Source organism: Pinus tabuliformis, chromosome 5_1 (assembly GCF_031772625.1).
Source record: "Pinus tabuliformis cultivar Carrire ecotype Pingquan chromosome 5_1, CPIR1, whole genome shotgun sequence".
In the NCBI taxonomy this organism is placed as follows: Eukaryota; Viridiplantae; Streptophyta; class Pinopsida; order Pinales; family Pinaceae; genus Pinus; species Pinus tabuliformis.
This window is the reverse complement of record NC_142305.1, coordinates 978,795,816-978,816,763: the sequence shown is the minus strand read 5'-3', so window position 1 is coordinate 978,816,763 and position 20,948 is coordinate 978,795,816. Positions and strand designations below refer to the sequence as shown.

Below are 20,948 nucleotides of genomic sequence, written 5' to 3'. Positions count from 1 at the left end.
TGATTTCAGCACCTAAACTTAATGGAATATTTGTGTTGTGGATAACGTCCAAAGGCTCGAATGGCTCTAATACCACTGAAGCAACAATACTTAGAGTTGTTTGTGCTTTAAATTGTAGAATACACAAATGTATTGTAAGTAATATTTTTTATTAATAATATGATAGTACAAGGATCACTGAATGTTACAATGAGGGCATGCTTATATACCTAGGCAAGTGCCTCTTCATGACTGGGCACATCCTTTAGAGCCATGCCTCTTCATTAACTAATCATTAATTAACTATAATTATGATTATTATTTATTCACTTATATTTATTTTATTTTTATATAAATCAATGCTACTTGGGAGTGGGAGCGGAGAGCGGGAGCGAAAACGGGAGCGGGAGTGACATTTTCAGAAGCTCCCGGTTTGGGAGCAAATCCCGGAGCGTTTTTTATATAATATATATATTGTATATATTTTTTACATTTTGATACATATATGCCAACAAAAACATGTAGAATAATTAATTAGATATAAAAAACATAGATTGAACCATACAACAACAATCATCTAGAAGTTATCATCTTCATCAACCACGTCCACAAGTTAGTAACATAGTAGCATACAACATATTGAGTCTCATGATTCATCAATCTTAAAGTTTCAAGCTTTCAAAATTCAATATATAACATTTATCATTATTGATCACCAAAGTTGTACTTGTAAGCTAAGTGTAACCATTACAACAAATAATATCTAACATGAAATGAAATGTTATAAAATGAAATGAAATGAAACAACTTTCAACTTTCATGAAGCATCATATTCATAATTCATTACTAATGAGTTATAATTGCCAACTTCAAACTTAAATTGTCATATATTGTTTAAGAAAATAATCATTAATAAAATATGAAAGAGTCAATAGCTATAAAAGCTACTAGAAGAAACTAGAATAGAGAAGTAAAATTATTATCTATTTCTTATGCTTGGGCTCTTGCCACCACGAAGAAATGTCTAATTTTTTAGTCTTGTTGGAAAACAAGATCTTTGTCATTAATATCACCCTCTAAGCATTAATATCTAGAGGTATCTTTGTCATTACCTCTGTATCTGTAGGGATCCTTGTCATTAATATCACCCTCTAAGCATTAACATAAGATAGAACAAGCATAGCATGTCAAGTCAAGATTTTGTTTGAGTGATGCGTACATTTTTAGGAGGGTCATGATAGAGGAGTTCGACAAACAATGTCACTAACATCAAGGTACATAGAGGGATTGGTGTTCTTGATTAAATACAAGTTCCATACCCTAATACATGACAAAAATCAATGGAAACATTGCAATCCCCCAATCCTGAAATCCTGAAAAACTGATAAGTCTGCTAGATTTTGAATGAAATCTAAAATTCTACTTTCTCCATATGAAATCCAGTGAGGCCGAAACCTCTCTCAAACATCCTGAGTCATTTCATGGTAATGTTAAAAATTTAAGTAAAAGGATGAAAATGAATATTAAGGAGAATGTCACTTTTACTTTAAGAATTTAACATTACCATGAATAGCATATCAATACTAGGGCCTAGACTTGATCATTAAGCTGCCCCACTCAAAAATTATTTATTTCTTTCAAAAAAAATTGCATTTCAAACATTGCTACAAAAGAAAAAAATCCAAAAAAGGAAAAAACGCCCGAAAAGGCAGGGAGCGAAATTTTTTTTAGGGAGCGCACTCTCGACCCGCTCCCGAGTTGCTCCTGCCTGGAGCGTGGATTGGGAGCGGGATCGAGGGGGGGCGGGGGGCTCGCCTGCAACTATGTGTCAAACTGTTTGACAATCTATACCATCCTTGTCTCTCTTCTGCTCTGCTGAACCATGAAGAAAGAAGAAATGATAGAGAATGTACCATACCATTCTCCACTGACCCGAAGTTAGTCTCCAATAAGCAAGAGTGTCATACCACTCTTAATTGACCCAGAGTCAGTTTCCATTGATCCTAGATCAATATCAAACATCCTAGCATAGGGAGTACGATGGTACACGATGCGTCCATCGATAGTAATATGGTCCCTATCCTCATTTCCCCACTCATTGGCCAGATGGAGGTACTTCCCATGAGTCTCAAACTTCATGGGTAGGATGTACTGACAGGAGAAGGTGAACCACTCATCCTGCTCATATGCCATAGGAGAAGGTGAAGCACTCATCCTATGCATATCTCAACATGGGGTATCATAGGGGCAGGTGAACCACTCACCTTGTACATCGCGCACTACTAGGGGAAGGTAAACCATTCACCCTATGGTCACTCATTGCTTCAAGAAGTACCTCAAGTCCCCCGGAGCTTCGACAGCTCAACATCCATCTGATACTGGACCATCATAAGAGGGTCTCTCCACGACTCCAAGTCGTTCACGGAAGGTTAAGAATTTGACCTTCTCCAGGGGCTTCGTAAGTGTATCTGCGACCTGATCATCAATCCCAATATGATGGAGCCTTATTGCTCCCCTTTGTACCATATCCTAGATAAAGTGGTACCTGATATTAATATGCTTTGAAGGGTGATGAAACATGGGATTCTCAGAAAGACGAATCCCACTTTGGTTGTCGCAATAGATTACGGTGGTATCCAACACATGCCTAAATAGCTCACTAAAGAGCTACCTCAACCAAACAGGTTCACATGAGGCCATACTAACAACATGTATTGAGCCTCGACGATGAAAATGAATATTAAGGAGAATGTCACTTTTACTTTAAGAATTTAACATTACCATGAATAGCATATCAATACTAGGGCCTAGACTTGATCATTAAGCTGCCCCACTCAAAAATTAATTGTTTCTTTCAAAAAAAATTGCATTTCAAACATTACTACAAAAAAAAAAATTGCAAAAAAGGAAAAACGCTCTCGAAATCGCTCCCAAAAACGCAGGGAGCGAAAAAAAATTTTGGGAGCGCGCTCCCAAATCGCTCCCATTTCAGGAGCGATTTCGGGAGCACGCTCCCGACCCGCTCCCGCCCAGAGCGCGGATTGGGAGCGGGATCGAGGAGGGGAGGGAGCGCTGCCCCGCAACATAGATATAAATTATATTTGTAACACCAGACTTTCACCATACCAACACAAATCAAAGACACAACACTACGTATCCATTCAAACTATATACCTTCTTTTGTGATCAAAGGAAAAGATCTGCAACTAAATGAAGAACCTTTGTTACAGGCTCAAAGAAAACTCTGCGATGAATCACTTGAGTTGTAACCAAAAGCAGAATCGTTAATCACGCAAACTCAACCACAGAATTAAAGCATTTTCTATTGCTCTTGAACCTAGTCATTCGACCAATAGATTGTTTGACTAGGACCAAGTACTTTCGTCAAATTAGAATGAAACAAGAAATCACAAAAAAAAATGTGTCGTGAGGTTTGCAACATGTAACGAGTTCCTCCACATGACCTTAGACAACGCACTCGACCAATGTGATATTCATTTATATATATTAATTTTGCTATGTGATCACAGACCTTCTACAAATTGTACCAGAACAATGAGAAATGTATTATATTGCTATCAACAATATGACCACGCACACGAAAATGGCTTGCACTCTTATTATCATGGCTTCGTTAGATCATAATTTACCATGTGTTCCCTTAATTTCAGACTGTCGCTACACCAAATGGCAATTGACTAATACAAAAGCCATCGAATGCGGATTGTATATACAACATAACAATATAAACCGTTTGAGATTAACATCTTGAAGTTGTGTCCAAAACTCATGTTCCTGTGACTAATTGAGAAACAAAACAATAAATGAATAACAAAAGTTTCAATACAATTGAAATGTTGTTAGTGCCTCTTATCACACAGAACCCTTGACCTTATAGACAGGATTTTCAAATACTAGGCTTCTCTTCTTGGACCGATTTCAATGGCTTTTCATTTACCTCACTATGGTACTGTGTTGATTTCTCATGATTTCCTAGATTGATATATACTTTCAGTGATTTTTTCACTAGTTTAACTTGTGTCACATTCATCATTAGACAATTATACATAGAAAATCTTCAACAAAGAAAACAATAAAGCCAATAGGATCATAAAGAGACAGGAAACACAAGAGACACAAAATTTATCCTGAGAAAACCCTAACAGGGAAAAAACCAACAATCTTTCCCTTAGAGAAATAGTCCAATTCAACAAGAGATAAAATATGATTTCCCAATCAAAAAAAAGTCAAACTAACCAATAACCAAACCTAGTCAAACAGAGACAAATTCGGCCTCCTAAAATTTCTATCTGCTTCAGATTCGTCCTTCTAGTCTGCCCCAGATTCATCCTCTTATTCTCGCACGGGTGAACAAAGACAATAAGAGATGGTCATCTGAATTGTGTTCTTTGAGGAGGAAGTCGAATGCCTTTATATAGTAAATCAATGAGCCCGAATAGGTGTGTTAAAGGGTCAGGTTGACTTGAACCTTTGGGGTTGGCCGACTTGATTTTGGAGGCAAGAATAATTTGGATTTTAAAATTCATTTTCCCTCTCTTGAAGCCGACTTGAAAGTCACTTTCATATTTATCATTTTCTTTTATCAGGAAAGCTAAAACATATTATGAAGACTGACCTTAGCTTCAAAAATTCAACAAAGGCTAGCCATAGCTCAAACCTAGGGTGTAAGTGAAATTTCAACATAATCTACATGCCCACCTGTCTTCTCGACCAACGAAAATCCATCTCACATTATTAAAATCAGCATTTAATTAATAATGTTGATGCCAAAATATACATCCATCACAAATCATATTTTGCTACAACGGCCAACCAAAACTCCACCTTAATACCTCCAATATGGTGCCAACATCACAACATTCTTTAAACATGTCCTCCAATGGGATGAGCCCAACTAGATCCAAAAGCATGTGTCAATTTGATGGAAAAAGATGATACTCATGTGCCAAGGCATGCCAATCTTTCGAGGAGTGTGCTATTGTAGCACATAAATCTTCCCAAAAGCACAAGGCATGCCAATCTTTCGAGGAGTGTGCTATTGTAGCACACAAAACTTCCCAAAAGAAGATGTCTTTCTTTCTTAGGCAATGAGCCTAGATGCACGACAACTATATAACGCAAGTACCCTTAGACATCCAACTCCAAATGGGACATCTTGCTCAATCCCAACCTCCCTATTGTGCTCTAAATTCCATCTGAATCCACATTGTTCAGATACTCCTGACAATAATCAAGTCCAAAGCCTAAAACAAGCATGGGGAAGAAATAATATCCCACAAGTCATCCACCCACTAGATCTTGCCAACATGCTACAAAGTCATCAATGGATGTCTAAATAGAACCTTCGAAGGAGCAAGCCCCTCTAAACACAACACAACCCACTTGGCCATGAGAATACTATCCTAGGTTGCAACATTAATCAACCCAAGCTTGGGCATAATGCACACACCCTAGGGAACCAAAGGAAGACCTTTCTCTCCACCATATTTCAACCAAAATAATGAACCTAGAAGTTCTTCCAAGCACCAAAATGGAGCCCTACCAAGCAACCAACAAGATCCATAATAAACATATGAGCCCTGGAGGATCTACCCAACCATTATCAACTTCTTGGAAAATAGGAGGAGGTCCTTATGATGTCAAACATGAAGCTTAAGTCTCTAAAGACACCAATCCGACAAAGACACCAACAAGAGCCCACTCCAAATGGTATGCCTAGATATCTTACAGTCACCCCTAGCCTAGTATAAGTCCAAGCAACAAAAACCCAATTAGGTGGAAATTCCAACCCTATCAACCAAATGTCCATCTTGTGCTCATTGAGAACAACGCTTAATGCTAAACAAAAACATCCAAGCAATCCTAGGAACTATCTACGGAACTTCACTCCACCATAGAAAGAGGAGAGTCATCCACAAAGTGGTTGTTCACCATCTCTAACCCATCAGGAAGCAAGATATTTGACACTTTCCCTTGAATACAAGCAACCTCAAACAAATACCCAAAGGAATTTGCAAAGAAAACATACAAGAGGCCAAGGCGTCCCCTTGTCGAATAGATTGATGCAATAAAATCCAAAGGACAATAACTTCTTAGCTGAAACAAATGTGGACACATTGAAAAACAATATGTTAACCATGGCCAGGAACTATGGTCCAAAAAGTCAACATCTAATCTATTTTAATTATATGCCTTATCAAAATCAACCCTCAAGAAGAGGAATTGTTGCCTAGTCTCTTGTGCTTACTCCAAGGCTTCCCAAGTCAAGATTACAATGTATGTTCCTATTTGACAACCTCCAGTGCAACTAAATAAATCTGTAAGGCCATTGTTTTACTAATCAAGGTAATAGGCCTCCAACACCAATGGTGTCCCTAGTTGTCTTCTTCGAAATGAGATTGATGAGACCTTAAAAGATTCAAACAACATTACATCAGAAAATTCCTTAACTGTCAAACAAAAATCATCCTCGATCATGTCCCACATGTTGAGAAATTGGGAGGCTTGCAAATTAGGTTAGATTTCTCTTTCATTGGTAATTGCTTGTGAAAGTTGTTGGCTTCTTACTATCTTTATTATGTCCTTCTTTCATCAAACAATTACCAAAACATAAACATGAAGATCATAAGAAAACAGTGAACACGAGATATAGGCTCCAAGCCAGGGAAAAACCCCTCCAAGGGGAAAACCTAGAAAAAATTTCTCCTTCTAGAGTCAGATCAAAGTGAGATATCCAAGACCCATGACAATAAAGACTCCAACCTTCTAGATGCCTAGTCAAACCCTCCTTTTGCCCCGCAAACCCATCAACAGCAAGAGACCAGCAATATGTACAGCATCAGAAATGAGCCTTCAGCAAGAGATGTATCGAGCGAGAACTTCCACACATTTGAGCTTGAGAGAAACCCTTCTTCACTTGTCAACATCAGATTTCAGCCTCCTTCCTTCTTCTGCAATATTTCAGAACCAATCAATGCAAAATTGTGTGTCCAAAATCGGCTCCAATTTCCTTCTATTTATACTTGTCCAAAGGGTTTGAATAGACATGTCCTTTGGGGCAGGGCCGTCTTAACAGGTAGGCTGACATGGCATTTAGAGGCAGTTTTGACCCAAATAACAATTAGAAAATCCATTTTCCTCTTTCTTTACAACAGGTCCAAATAGGACTTTGACTCATTGACTCAATAAATCCTAGAAGCATGAAGAACATGCTTATCTAAAATAATAATTTGACTTGAGCATGAAACCCATGCTTGAAAAATAAAATTTCTTTTTTATTTTTTATTTTTTACATAAAATATATAAATACATAATGCAAATGACAATTATGAAGATCGAACCTAGTTACAACTTTCAACACCACGTGGCCTTGTAAAACTCACAAGGAGAGCCATCCAACCCCAGTGACTTACCATTCTTGATGAAGCCGTGAGCTGAAAAAAACTTATCTTTCGAGAAGTCATTTTCCAACCTATCTTGGTCTCAACTAGAGACCTTGTGTTGGACAACCCTAAAATATTCATTGATGGCAACCAGCCCATGATCAGCCATAACCTATGTAGAGAAAATTTTGAAAATGAAATCCAAACATGCCTTTAACCTCTACGTGATCCTTTAGAAGGGAACCATCCACCCAGTAGAAACCGAGAACCATCCAACATTGAGATTGAATGGAAAAGAGTCATTTGTGTGTCAGCGGCAAATTCCAAGACGTAAATGACTGCATGTAAGATTTTTGCACACTTGAAAGTCTAGGTGGCTTTCTCATTCAACACTGCCCTGTCTACTTTAGAGAGTTGTTCTCCATTGGGCATGCTGCCAGAGTTCCAAGAATACAATCTTTGATTCTCAAAGCAAGCTATACTGTCATATAACTGTTTCAGATTTCATGTTTTTGTTGTTATCAATAATTTAATATCATCATCCATATTTTCAGGGGAAATACCACGTGTCAGGTTTAGTGTCAACATTTCAAACCAAGAGAGACTAGTTTATCTTCAGGACAGTCATGTTTGAAGAGGAAACTCCGACCAAAATCTTTATTAACATTGATATAGTATAATCATAATCATTCTTTTAATTACGATGGCTCAACTATTCATGTTTTAAGAGAATGGATAATTAGAAATAAAAATCAACAATTAAAAACAACAAAAAATAACTAGGTTGGCAGGCATTATCAGAATAATGTTTTGTCCAGTTCTCCTCATCTTTGATCCTCTTGCCGTCCATATCATGAATTCAAGACAAATAAAGCTAACAAAGGTTTTATTAAACATTTAGATTTAAAACAACAGTCGGTTAAGATAGCATCAAACTGCAAAAGTTGCGGAAAAAAAGGTAGAGATAGATAAACTTGTAAAGATACAGAAAGCATCTGAAATGTCAACAGCAAAACAGAAAAATTGCATGTAAATTTATTCTTGAAAGGCTTCTTCCATAAGAAGAGTGCTAGACTTGAGGCACAAGGGATAGCTAAATCGGTTGAACCATCCACCCAAGACATGCTGCCGAGGGGAAGGACATACAGTACACTTCATAAGGTCGAATCTCTTGGTGTTACCAGCCACTATTGTGGTTGGCAGTTGACATGACCTCCACCAAGATATTCTGGATTAGAAGGGGGCATTCCATGAGGTTTTCCTTATTAAAAATGAAGAGTACTCAACTTTACGAGGGTAAAAAATGGACAGGAAGTGAAGCTTCATCTTACCAAGATCTGACTAGGCTCTAGAACACTGTTCAACCTTTCCAGAACACTATCATCAGCAAGAGATATTTCATCAATGAGGATGAAATGGCCATTCTTCATTGCTTGCACAAGGGGCCCATCATGCCACAGAAACAAGGATTGCCAATATTTTTGCAACAGAATCAGTTCCTGTTCAACCTGCTCGAGATCATGTATTCCATCTTTTGTTGTACCATGAAGCTTCAGTTGTCCGCAATCATCTTCTGATATACAAGTTGACCTAATGTCATTCAAAACCTGCCTAATGGTACCCAGTGTGACAGCAGCATTATCAATCTTTGAAGATAAAGCCTGTAGTAGTCGACAAGAAAGGACTCTGATTAAGAGAACAGCCAGCAACCTCCAGGGCAATCAAAGTTACAATGAATAACAAAAATAAATATCATAAGCATGGGCCAAACAACTACATACTTCCCCTTTATGAAACTGAGAAAACAATTGTGATGCCATAAATTTTTGGACTTTATCTTGAAAGTTGCCTGCAATACTGTTCCTATCACGCACTGGCCGGAATCCCTACCAAAAAAATGGATCAGACCTTTCCAAGCACAAGAGTTTTGAATCACTAATTTTGTTTACATGCTATGATCACTAAAATTATATTATAATGCATAAAATTTATTATCAAGAATTATCTAAAAGGGAAACAGATAAATTTTGTATGTGGTTTACCCCAAGAAAGTCTGATGACTCAGTGTGCTGATGACAGTTTATCATGTGCAAATAGCGATCCGAAACAAGGCTCAGTAATTGACAAACTGTCGTTTTTCCAGCTCCAGTTTCACCAACAAGAAGCACAGGCTCACGGTGCATATAGCAACGCTCCACAAGGTGGAATAATCTTCTCAGGCTTTTGGTCCATACAATGCTGTATTGACCATGATCCAATCAACATAACACTATTATAAACTCAACGGCAAGACTGCACGAACATACAACCAGAAAACAGCAAATTTGATATAATTTTGGAGATGTCGAACTTACTTGCCAAGTGTTGCCAAAGCTTGAGGTGACATTGATAACTGAAGAATCTCTTGCCATCTTGTAGAATCCTGAAACAAAGATATAGTATAATGCAATAATCAAAAATAGACAAGCATCAACATCACTCACATTACATTCCAATCTAAAATAAAAAAAATGTATCATAATATACCAAACCCTTAGATACCAACATAGATGGCCAAGGCAGAAATTGAGGTTAACACAAGCAGAATTAAGCACTTATGAATCCTTTCCCCTCCCTCTAAAGTTAGGAACCTATATAACACTTTGAACCTCAAAGATACCCCCTGTCCAAAAGTACTGCTTGAAGAAATTGCACGTCCCAGGATGAACAAAACTTGTTAATGAAAAGAGATGACATCAGAAAGTTTTAAAGAAGTGCCTGAATCATCTACAGATTCCAGGAAGATTTTAAAAACTATCTAGTACAATAGATAGCCAAACTAAACTAAAAAACGGTCACCTTACAGATTTCAGTTGTCAGAAAACCTCACTGCGTTAGGTCACTATAATACTAGTGTATTACCTTATTATTATTGTCATTGTAACCCCTTATTGTTATCGCTGTGCCCATGTTGTCCCCAAATTGTTATTATTGTGCCCCATAGAAGCCCACTATTGTTATTGTTGTGCCCTTACATTATTATTGTTATGTCGGCTCTAATTATATTGTGACCCCTTAGACTCCTATATATAGAAATGAGGTCTTGTCAATTGTATCATCCAAGAATTGTTCATTTGTGTAATGTAAATGAGGTTGCCCCTCGAAGAGGCTGATTTTGAAGTCGTTGATCTATCTTTTCTTCTATTGTGTGAGTTGGTTGCATAACAATTGGTATCGAAACTTTGGATTCTAGGGTTTCGTTGCTTCAAACAAGGCATCGTGACATTTTCGCTATAACTTTTTTCTACGACGTTTCAGACGCTGAAATAAAAACCCATTTGAGCCGAAATCTTCATGAACCTCTGAAATAAATTTGAGATCTTGTCTTGCTATATTTTTGGAGATATGATCCAAGGAAATTAGCGTTTTTACAGGATCCCGAATTATATCTCAAACAGTTGACCTAGGGAAAATCATCATAACTTTCTCTCTGAGCATCAGATTGAAATTTCGTAAAAAGGTACAGAAAGAGGACGCACTGCAGTTTTTTGTGTATCGTTTTTAGGTCCGAAGGTCAAAACAGTGATACATGGCACTTCGTACAAGTTCGCTTTACTGAACCAATCTATAATCAAGTCATCGTGGGAGATTTGGAATAACTCTTTCTTGGAGAATCCAATCATGATCAGACTTGTGGGGTTGGAACCAGAACTCATAGGGCTACCACAGGACAAAATTTCAAACCTTGGAGATCCGAAACTACAGAGATACAACATATTCAATATCTAGCTCCTACAAAGACAAAAAAGATGTGTAGTATTTTTAAAATTTTGCATAAGTTTGGTTTGAAAAATTAGTTTGAAGGAATTCAAAGGACATAGTGAAGCATAATTATCATTAATTGATGCCCTGAAGAAAGAAAATGGAAACACCTAGTAAGCAACCTGAAAGCTCTACGATGACTCATGAAGAAGAGGAAGAAATGCAACATGATATATCAAAATTACGAGACCAAGTGCAACAAATTTCACTCTCACAAAAAGTAACATAAAATAAGATGGATGGTTTAAAGAAAGGCATGGAAGCTAAGATGGGTGATATAGAAGCAAAACTTAAAGGAAAAATGGAAATTTTGAAGATAGACAAAGTTGCTACAAGAAATGCTTACTAATGGCAAAAAGGTAGTAAAGGAAACTCATGATGAGACAAAAAGAAATGTTAATCATGATTTTATAGACTCTAACGTTGGATTGAAGACCCACCATGTTCCAAACATCGATATGAGGAAGTTTGATGGCAAGGATCTCGTAACATGGATACAACAGATGGAGCAATATCTTGATCTCCATAATATGCAAAACAGACAAAACGTACACATTGCAACTTTATATTTGGAACCCAATTAGTTTGTATGGTATCGATGGCTTTGCTCTCGTAAACAAATTGTCACTCGGGCAATTTTTACAGAAGAAATGATAGCCCATTATGAGGATACAAAAAAGTAACATTTTTGTTAGCCAATTGATAAATCTCAAACAAAAGGGTTCAATGGTGGAGCACATTGAGGACTTCCAAAAATTGAATATAAGGGTAAAAGATATTCTAGATGAACACAAGATTGATGTGTTCATAGGGACATTAAAGGATAACATCCAGCATGAGGTTTGTCTTTGGGAACCTAATTCATTGGAGAAGTCATTCAAGTTGGCAAGAAAAATTGAAAGCAAAATTATGGTAACAAATAAGCCTACCACTCACAACTATAAAGATGGAAGTGTTGTTTCCCTTAGCCTTCCACAACCTACAAGGTTGACACCACAACCCTTGGAAGAAAAAAGAGCAAAAGGGCTTTGTTACAGTTCTGATAGCAAATACACTAAAGGTCATAAGTGTGCTGAGAAGAAATTATTTTACATAGATTGTGAAGAGGAGGAAGAAAAAGAACAAGAAACGTCAAAAGAAGAGGATATACACCAGGAACAAACCCTAGAGAAAGAAGAAATGAATCCGACCATATCTTGTAATGCATTGGTCGAAATTACCACTCCTCAAACTCTCAAGATAGAAGGACATATCAAGAAGAAAAAGGTAATAGCGTTGATTGATTCGAGCAGTACCCATAATTTTATTCATTGTAAGATAGCCAAGGAATTGAATTGCTTCCTATATCAAGCACCAGAGTATCAAGTGATGGTTGCAAATGTGGGAACGATATATTGCTCTGGAAAGTGCCATAATATCAAGATATCTATGGGAGAATATGCATTGAATAGTCCAATGTTTTCCATTTCAATGAGTGGTGTTGATGTTGTACTAGGAGTCCAATGGCTACAATTTTTGATACGATAGCTTTGAATTTTCAAGAATTTTTCTTGAAATTTGTTTCGGAAGGAAAGGAAGTTGAATTAGGGGGTATCACGAGGAAATTGGGAAAGATAATCAGCTCTAACGTCATGACAGCTTCTAAAGAAAGAACAACGAGGTGCAATTGCACAATTATGTTCACTAGAGGTTCCCACATTGAAATCTTCTATTTCTCCAGATCTCCAAAAAGTCTTGGACAATCATTCCAAGGTATTTGAGACTTCCAAAGGACTCCCACCTATTCGTGATCATGATTCATGTTATTCATTTGATTCCATGAAGTGTTCCTCCAAACATCAGGCCTTACAAATATCCCTATGCCCAAAAGAGTGAAATTGAACGTATGGTTGCAGAAATACTAGAGGCTGGTATAATTCAACATAGTGAAAGTTCATTCTCTGCTCCAGTAGTATTGGTGCACAAAAAGGATGGATCATGGCGCATGTGTCCGGATTATAGGGATCTCAACAAGCTCACTATTAAAGATAAATTTCTCATTCCTGTCATTGATGAATTATTGGATGAATTGCATAGATCAATTTACTTCACCATGTTAGATCTTCGTTCAGGATATCATCAAATCAGAATGAAGATTGAAGACATTTTGAAAACAGCGTTTAGAACTCATGAGGGTCATTATGAATTTTTCGTCATGCCTTTTGGCCTTACTAATGCACCTTCTACATTTCAAGGTTTGATGAATTCCATTTTCAAACCCTCCTTAAAAAATTTGTGTTAATATTTTTTGATGATATACTAATCTATAGCAAGTCTTGGAAGGATCATGTTCAACATGTTGACAGGGTGCTCAAACTATTGGAGAAACAATTATATGCAAAAACCTCCAAATGTTTCTTGGGAGTACACGAGGTAGAATATCTGGGTCATAGGTGGAATATCTGGGTCATAGTGTATCTCATGAAGGTGTTAAGGTAGACCCTAGCAAAAGGCATTAAGGAATGGAAAATCCCCACATCCATAAAGCATATGCGAGGATTTCTTGGGTTCACGGCTATGTTGCATGAAACGTCAAAGAACTCGGCATTTCAGGCCATACCCGTACCTGAAACTTGGTCGAAACTCGGTTGAAACTTGACCATCATGTAATCATCTACTAAAGTTAATATAGACTTGTTTTTCTATTTAAATTGTCATCTATGGGTATTAATCCCTTTTTTCTTGCAAGATAAAGTGTTATTCACTTATTTATATATATATATGATGTTTCAGCCAACGTTTCCATTTTTGGGGGAAGTGGCGTTTCTAAACTTACTCATTTCAGAAACTCTGAAACGTTTTGGCGTTTCATGCAACTTAGGTTGACAGGGTATTATCGCAAGTTTGTTAAGAATTATGGAAGAATAGCAGCACCTCCAACAACACTATTGAAGAAAGATGCATATTTTTGGACTGAAAAAGCAACGAAGGCCTTTGAACATCTTAAATAGGCAATGTGCCAAGCATTAGTCTTAGCTATGCCAGACTTCACAAGAACCTTATTGTGGAATGTGTTGCCTCTGGAAATGGAATTGGTGTTGTTTTAATGTAAGAAGAAAGACCCATTTCTTTCAAAAGTCGTCCAATCAAATAAAATTATTTACACAAAGCTATTTATGAGAAGGAAATGTTGGCAATACTACATGCACTTAAGAAATGGCGACCTTACCTAATGGGAAGCCACTTCAAGGTAAAAACAGATCATGATAGTCTTAAATATTTTTTAGAACAAAGATTATCTTCAAAAGAGCAGCAAAAATGGGTCATAAAGATGTTTGGTTATGACTTTGAAATCATCTACAAAAAACGGAAGCAAAATGTTGTTATAGATGCACTCTCAAGAAAGGATGAGTATGTGAAAGCATTGTTTTGTGCCATTTCTATTATCCAACCAGATTAAATAAACGAAGCAAGGGATGAAAGGAAGAATGACGAAGAAGTGCGGGCACTCGTTCAAAAGTTACAACAAGATCTCAGTACCTCTAATACATTTAGATGGAAAAGAAATTTGTTATGGTACAAAGGTCGCTTAGACCTCTGTAAGAATTTCCAACTCAAACAAATGGTCTTATGGAATTGCACACCTCTCCCTTACAAGTTTGTGGCGGAATGTTTGGTTTGCCAACAAAATAAAGTTGAAACAATTAAGACCCCGGGTCTATTACAACCTTTATCCATTCCAAGTCAACATTGGGATGAGGTTTCAATCAATTTTATCACAAGTTTACCCAAGTCCGAAGGAAAGAGTGTCATCGTGGTGGTAGTTGATAGACTTACCAAGTATGCACACTTTTGTGCATTATCTCATCCTTTTAAAGCCAGTACAGTTGCTACTGCATTTATGGAAACAATTCAAAAGCTACATGGAAACCCAAAGATTATTGTAAGCGACAAAGATCCCATGTTCACTGAAAATTTTTGGACTGAATTATTTCTTGTCTGGGTACTCAGTTAGCTCATAGCTCATCTTATCATCCTCAATCTAATAGCCAAACTGAGATAGTGAACAAATGTTTGAAAGGATATCTCCATTGCTTTGTATTAGATAAATAGACACAATGGGTCAAATGGTTGCCTCTAGCTGAATGGTGGTATAACATTTCCTTCCATACTGCAGCAAAAATGACCCCATTTATGGCACTTCATGGATATCATCCACCGTCCATCACCTCATATTTAAGAGAAAATTCTAAGGTTCAAGCAGTGGAAGATCACAACGAGCATCAACAAGAAGTTCTCCAACTCTTAGAGGATAACCTCAACGACGTATAATAGAATGAAACAAGAAGCAGATAAACATCGCAATGAAAGAAGTGTTGATGTAGACTGGGTATTTCCACGGCTACAACCATACAAACAAATGTCCCTCAAGCAAGCCAAGAAGGATAATAAATTATCACCGAAGTATTATGGTCCGTACATAGGTGACTGGGTATTCCTACGGCTACAACCATATAGACAAATGTCCCTCAATCAAACTAAAGAACGATAATAAATTATCACCAAAGTATTATGGTCCATACAAGGTGTTGCAAAAATTAGTATTAGGTCATACAAATTGGAGCTTCCTGCAGCTCCCCGAGTGCACCCAGTTTTCCATGTTTCATGTTTAAAGAAGGTTATAGGTGACAAGCTCCCAGTTCAAACAATATTTCCAGAACTTGACGAGGAAGGAAAGATCATATTGGAACTTGAAGCAGTCACAAAAACAAGAACCCGACAGCTACGAAATCGATCAATTGCAGAGTATCTCATCAAGTCCAAGAACTTATCCACTGAAGATTCCACATGGGAGGATGAGAATTTTATACAAAAGCATCCAAAACTACTCAAGTGTTGAGGACAACACTTTTCTGAAGGAGAGGGGCATGTTAGGTCCCTATAATACTAGTGTATTCCTTTATTATTATTGTCATTGTAGCCCATTATTGTTATTGTTGTGCCCATGTCGTCCCCATATTGTTATTATTGTGCCCGATAGAATCTCACTATTGTTATTGTTGTGCCCTTAAATTATTATTGTTATGTCGACTCTAATTATATTGTGACCCCTTAGACTCCTATATAGGAAGGAGGTCTTGTCATTTGTATCATCCAAGAATTGTTCATTTGTGTAATGTAAAGGAGGTTGCCCCCTTGAAGAGGTTGATTTTGAAGTCGTTGATTTATCTTTTCGTCTATTTTGTCAGTTGGTTGCATAACACACTGCCCTAGCCAAAGAACGATATAATTTCTTAAGAACTGCCCAAAAATGTCATCTAAAGATCAATTTGTTGCCAAGAAAATTTTTGTTGCAATTGGAATCCACCAGAAAATTTAACTAGGCTACTCACCAATGTTCCAGCAAGCTTCCAGGAGGGGGAATGCAGGAACGAGGAGACACAAAGGGGGACATGTGAGAACATCCCCAATTTTAAGGAAAATTTAGGGGGCATGGGGACGTCAGGATATATATATAGATATATATATATATATATATATATATGAATAACATGGTTCGAATTCAAATTCAATAATGAAATAGATTAATTCATATAGCATAAATGATTAAATAAAATAGAAATAGTAAACGTGGGACCCCCACAGTTTCCAGAGAGGTATGTCAACGAAATGAGGTTGCGATCTCCTATCATTTCCCATTTGTATTAATGGCATCTTAAATGTTCCTATATTTGATAATAGACCTCAAAAGCTACAAAGCCCCTAGGGTTATAGCTCAATTCGTCGAGTTCCCGCCACTAAAGCACCTCGCTAATGGGAGGTCACAGGATCAATACTCTTAAGATAGCAAGATGTGATCCCTTTGGGTGGATCTGCCTGGATATTTACTCTGGAAAAAAAAGACCTCGAAAGCTACAAAGAAGCATTATGGCTAAAGCTTAAATCAATCTCTTTGAAAATATATTGATTGTGAAAGGTCTGTATTCAATAATAGATGTCAACAACTAGAAGGCAGCAATATAGCACAAATAATTATTCTCTGTATAGGTCTCGACCATGAAGTACTAGCTTCCAAAAACACAAATAAATGCTACACATCTCAGAAAATGTCCAAAGAAAGTAGAAAGCTGTTAATTTTAGGTATGTTCTATGCTTAGAGCAATTTATTTCAACTTTCACAGTTAGCTCCATATCTTTTCCAAATTAGCAATCACATCAGCATTAAAGTAAACTGCAGATAGAACATAAACATAAATCACAGAAGACAAGCCAAGACAAGAGGACACAAGATGTGGCGCTAGCCAGGGACAAACCCCAATGTGGGGAACCCTTGATCAATTCTTCTTATATTTTCCTCAATAGTTCAGCAGAGAGAAAGAGAGAGATAGTATGTTTACAACAGATGTCAACACTTTGACTTATCTAGATAAGAGCATAGATCATCTCTAAGTAGATGATACATGAGATCAGTTGAAGACAAGCTGCTTCAACTAATTCTCCAAGGTGACTCCTTCACCTATCGTTGTGTTGCATTTCGTCATCATGCTACACCTCACCACGCTGCACCATGTTGCACCCCTCATCACTATGTTGCATCTCATCACGCTTCATTAATCATGACTGTACCCATCATTGTACTGCATTATGTGTCATTGCTGCACCATGTTTCCATCCTGACCTATGTGTTGGTTGCACCTTGCTTGCTTGTTGTCCCTAGCATGCTTGTTGTCCTTAGCATGCTTGTTGTATTTGCTGCTATGTACCATACAACTATCTCAGTGTTAGTTAGTTGTCCCTTGCATGTTGTTCTCCTTCAGAGACAGATGCTCCAGTTGTTTCGGTAGTTCCCGACAGTTCTGACAGTTTTGGCTGTTCCCGACAGTTCTAGTTGTTCCCAGCAGTTCCGGCTTTTCCAGCAGTTCCGGCTTTTCCGGCATTTCCAGCTTTTCCGGCAATTCCGTCTTTTCTCCCTCTAGATCAAGGCAACGTTATTCCTTAGGATCTCTCCTCCTACTAAAACCCAAAGACAAGTAGAGAGAGGAAGAGTTCCCAAGTGTGTTGAAATGACTTGAAGGCCACCTCTATTTATACTAAAACATTGAGCACATGTGGGGTTTATTTGGTTGCTGGCCGACCTTGACGAATTGTCTTATAACGCAAATAAATTCATAACTCCATGAATACTTATTGGAATCGGATAATCTTTAGATCAATCCTACACCTCTCGATGAGAGGGATCCAAGAAAAATATCCGCTGCCATAAATAAGATGACCCACATGGAGTTTGGCCCTAGTTTCCAATTTTAACACTCCCTCTCAACTAGGGAGAACTCCATCCGCTGATCCATATGTCTGACTGTACTATCTCTGCCATCAGTGCCCTGCACTGCTCTGCTTAGCTCTGATCTACCCTACCCTGCTGGACCATGAAGAAGAAGAATTGATCGAGAATGTCTCATACCATTCTCTACTGACCCGAAGTCAATTTCATCTAAAGAGAGTGTGTCGCATCACTCTTACTGACCCGAAGTCAGTTTTATTGATCCCAGATCAATATAACAAGAGAGTGCCTCAAACCACTCAAACTGATCCCAGATCAATGGAGGTCATCCTAGCATAGGGAGTACGGTAGATATAGCGATGCGTCAATCGATAGTACTACTATGGTCCCTATCCTCATTCCCTGCTCATTGATCAGATGAGAGGTACTTCCCATGAGTCCCAGACTGCATGGGTAGGATGCCACGACAAGAGAACTAATCATCCTGTCCACAGGGGAACGAATCATCTTGTTAGTGATGCCATGGAGAACTAATCATCCTAGCCCACAGGAGAACTAATCATCCTATTCCACAGTAGCCACGGAGAACAGATCACCTTGGCCCACACAAGAACTAATCATACTATTCCATAGTCGCCACAAAGAACAAATCATCCTGGCCCATAGGAGAACTAATCATCCTGTTCCACAGTTGCCACGGGAGAACTAATCATCCTAGCCCACAGAAGAACTAATCATCCTATTCATAGCGCACCACCAGGGGACGGTGAGTGGCCCTGTGGTTGTATGTTGCTCCAGTAAGTACCCCAAGCCCCCCAGAGCTCCCAGAGCTCAATGCATGAAACATGCAGGACCCTTATAAGAGGGTCTCTCAACGACTCCAAGTCGTTCAGGAAAGTCACAGATTTGACCTTTCCCCGGGGCTTTAACAAAATGTCTACGACCTGTACATCAATCTCAATGTGATGGAGCCTCCTCGCGCATCGACTTACCATATCGCAGGATAAGGCAATATTTGATGTCTATCTGCTGGAGCAATCATCGAATACGGGATTTCTCAATAATCAAATCCCCCCTCTAGTTGGCACAGAGAATCACAGTGGTATTCATCATGTGTACAAACAACTCACTTAAGAGCTTCTACAACCATGCAACTTCACACGAGATCATACTCGTAGCTATGTATTCGGTCTTGGCGGTGCTTATAGCAACCGACTTCTACTTCCTGCTCATCCATGATATCGAAGCAGAATCCAAAGAGAACCAGCACTGAGAAGTGCTCTAGTGATCCTCCACACTACCTGCCCAGTTAGCATTCAAATAATCATGCAGTTTCATATTTCCGACAGTGTATCTCAATCCATGAGAGATTGTGCCCCGAAGATATCTCAGAAGATTCTTGGCACCGACCCAGTGAGGCTCAACCAAATATGAGCTCACCATGCTAACTGCAAAACATATGTCTGGATTGAAGTTCACCAAGAACATCAACGCGAATGAGTTAAAGAAACTCAGAGGCATTTCCTAAATCTGGTCCGACATCACTACCATATAACTTTTGAAAGTTAAGATCCTCGAGGTAGTCACAGGCTTGCAGTTTATCATTCCACATTCGGAATCCAACTCCCTCTTACTTCTGCAAATGAAAGGGTCTGCACCTGTCACAAAAAGGTCGTCCTCATAAGGTGTCGGTATGAGAGGTCTATCATCCACAACCTTCGGGTAATGGTTTGGATTGGTTTCACTCCTAGTGAATCTCAGCTTCATTAGACAGCGACAACCTCATCCTTACCTTTCTTACTCCCCACCAGACACCATTGCTAGGATATCCATACCTTACCTTTCATCTTAGTCCTATCAATCCTCTCATACTACACCCGGGGTGTTTTGCTTCAAGCCATAGAGGGCTTTCTTCCACCTGTATACATGAGATTCCCGATCATGAATCTCGGGTTGTTCCAAACCTGTGGACCTACTGCATGGGGGGAATGGTCCCCTTAGACTATTTTCCTTCGGTACATCTCAGACATGTACCTTCAAGCTCTACTCGAATTCAGACATCCCTATCACCATTTGACTCACATCAGGTAGGGCCTCATAAGTAGACCTCCGGTGTTATAGATACGATATGTAAATTGACATGATCCCCAATGGACCATCCTACAACTTGATACAAATTGCCAACCCTGAACCCATGAGAAAAAGCATCTTTGAAAATTATATTTTTTTGACACATACCATTCCATCGATGAATGCCACCCTGAAACCTTCGACTTCCATTTCCGAGATGGATACCAGTTTCTTCTTGCGATCAGGTACATAAAAGAGATTCTGTAAATGAATCGAGTTACCCTTATTCAATTGAGAGTTAACATTCCCTACACCCTTTCTAGGATAGGTTGCATCGGCTCCAAGTATAATCCCACGATTGTTTCCATCTCTGCCAAATTAGAGAGTGCACCCATCTATCCAATGAAGTGCCTTGAAGCACTACAATCTATAAG

The 20,948-nt window shown here is 38.3% G+C and overlaps 1 protein-coding gene across 2 annotated transcripts in view; it reads right to left on the bottom strand.

Moving 5' to 3' along the window:
* The window catches only part of LOC149168004 (midasin-like protein), a 394,853-nt gene that overhangs the window by 232,667 nt on the left and 141,238 nt on the right, over window positions 1–20,948 (bottom strand). For both annotated transcript variants that reach the window (XR_016260986.1, XM_089433292.1), the window contains exons 18-21: window positions 9,737–9,804; window positions 9,425–9,620; window positions 9,164–9,268; window positions 8,714–9,043 (exon numbers count right to left, since the gene is read on the bottom strand). Coding sequence is in view for 1 of the 2 variants with exons in the window: in XM_089433292.1 (XP_089289418.1) it covers window positions 8,714–9,043; window positions 9,164–9,268; window positions 9,425–9,620; window positions 9,737–9,804 (699 nt within the window). In the remaining variant the exon portion in view is untranslated. The remainder of the gene's footprint in view (window positions 1–8,713; window positions 9,044–9,163; window positions 9,269–9,424; window positions 9,621–9,736; window positions 9,805–20,948) is intronic.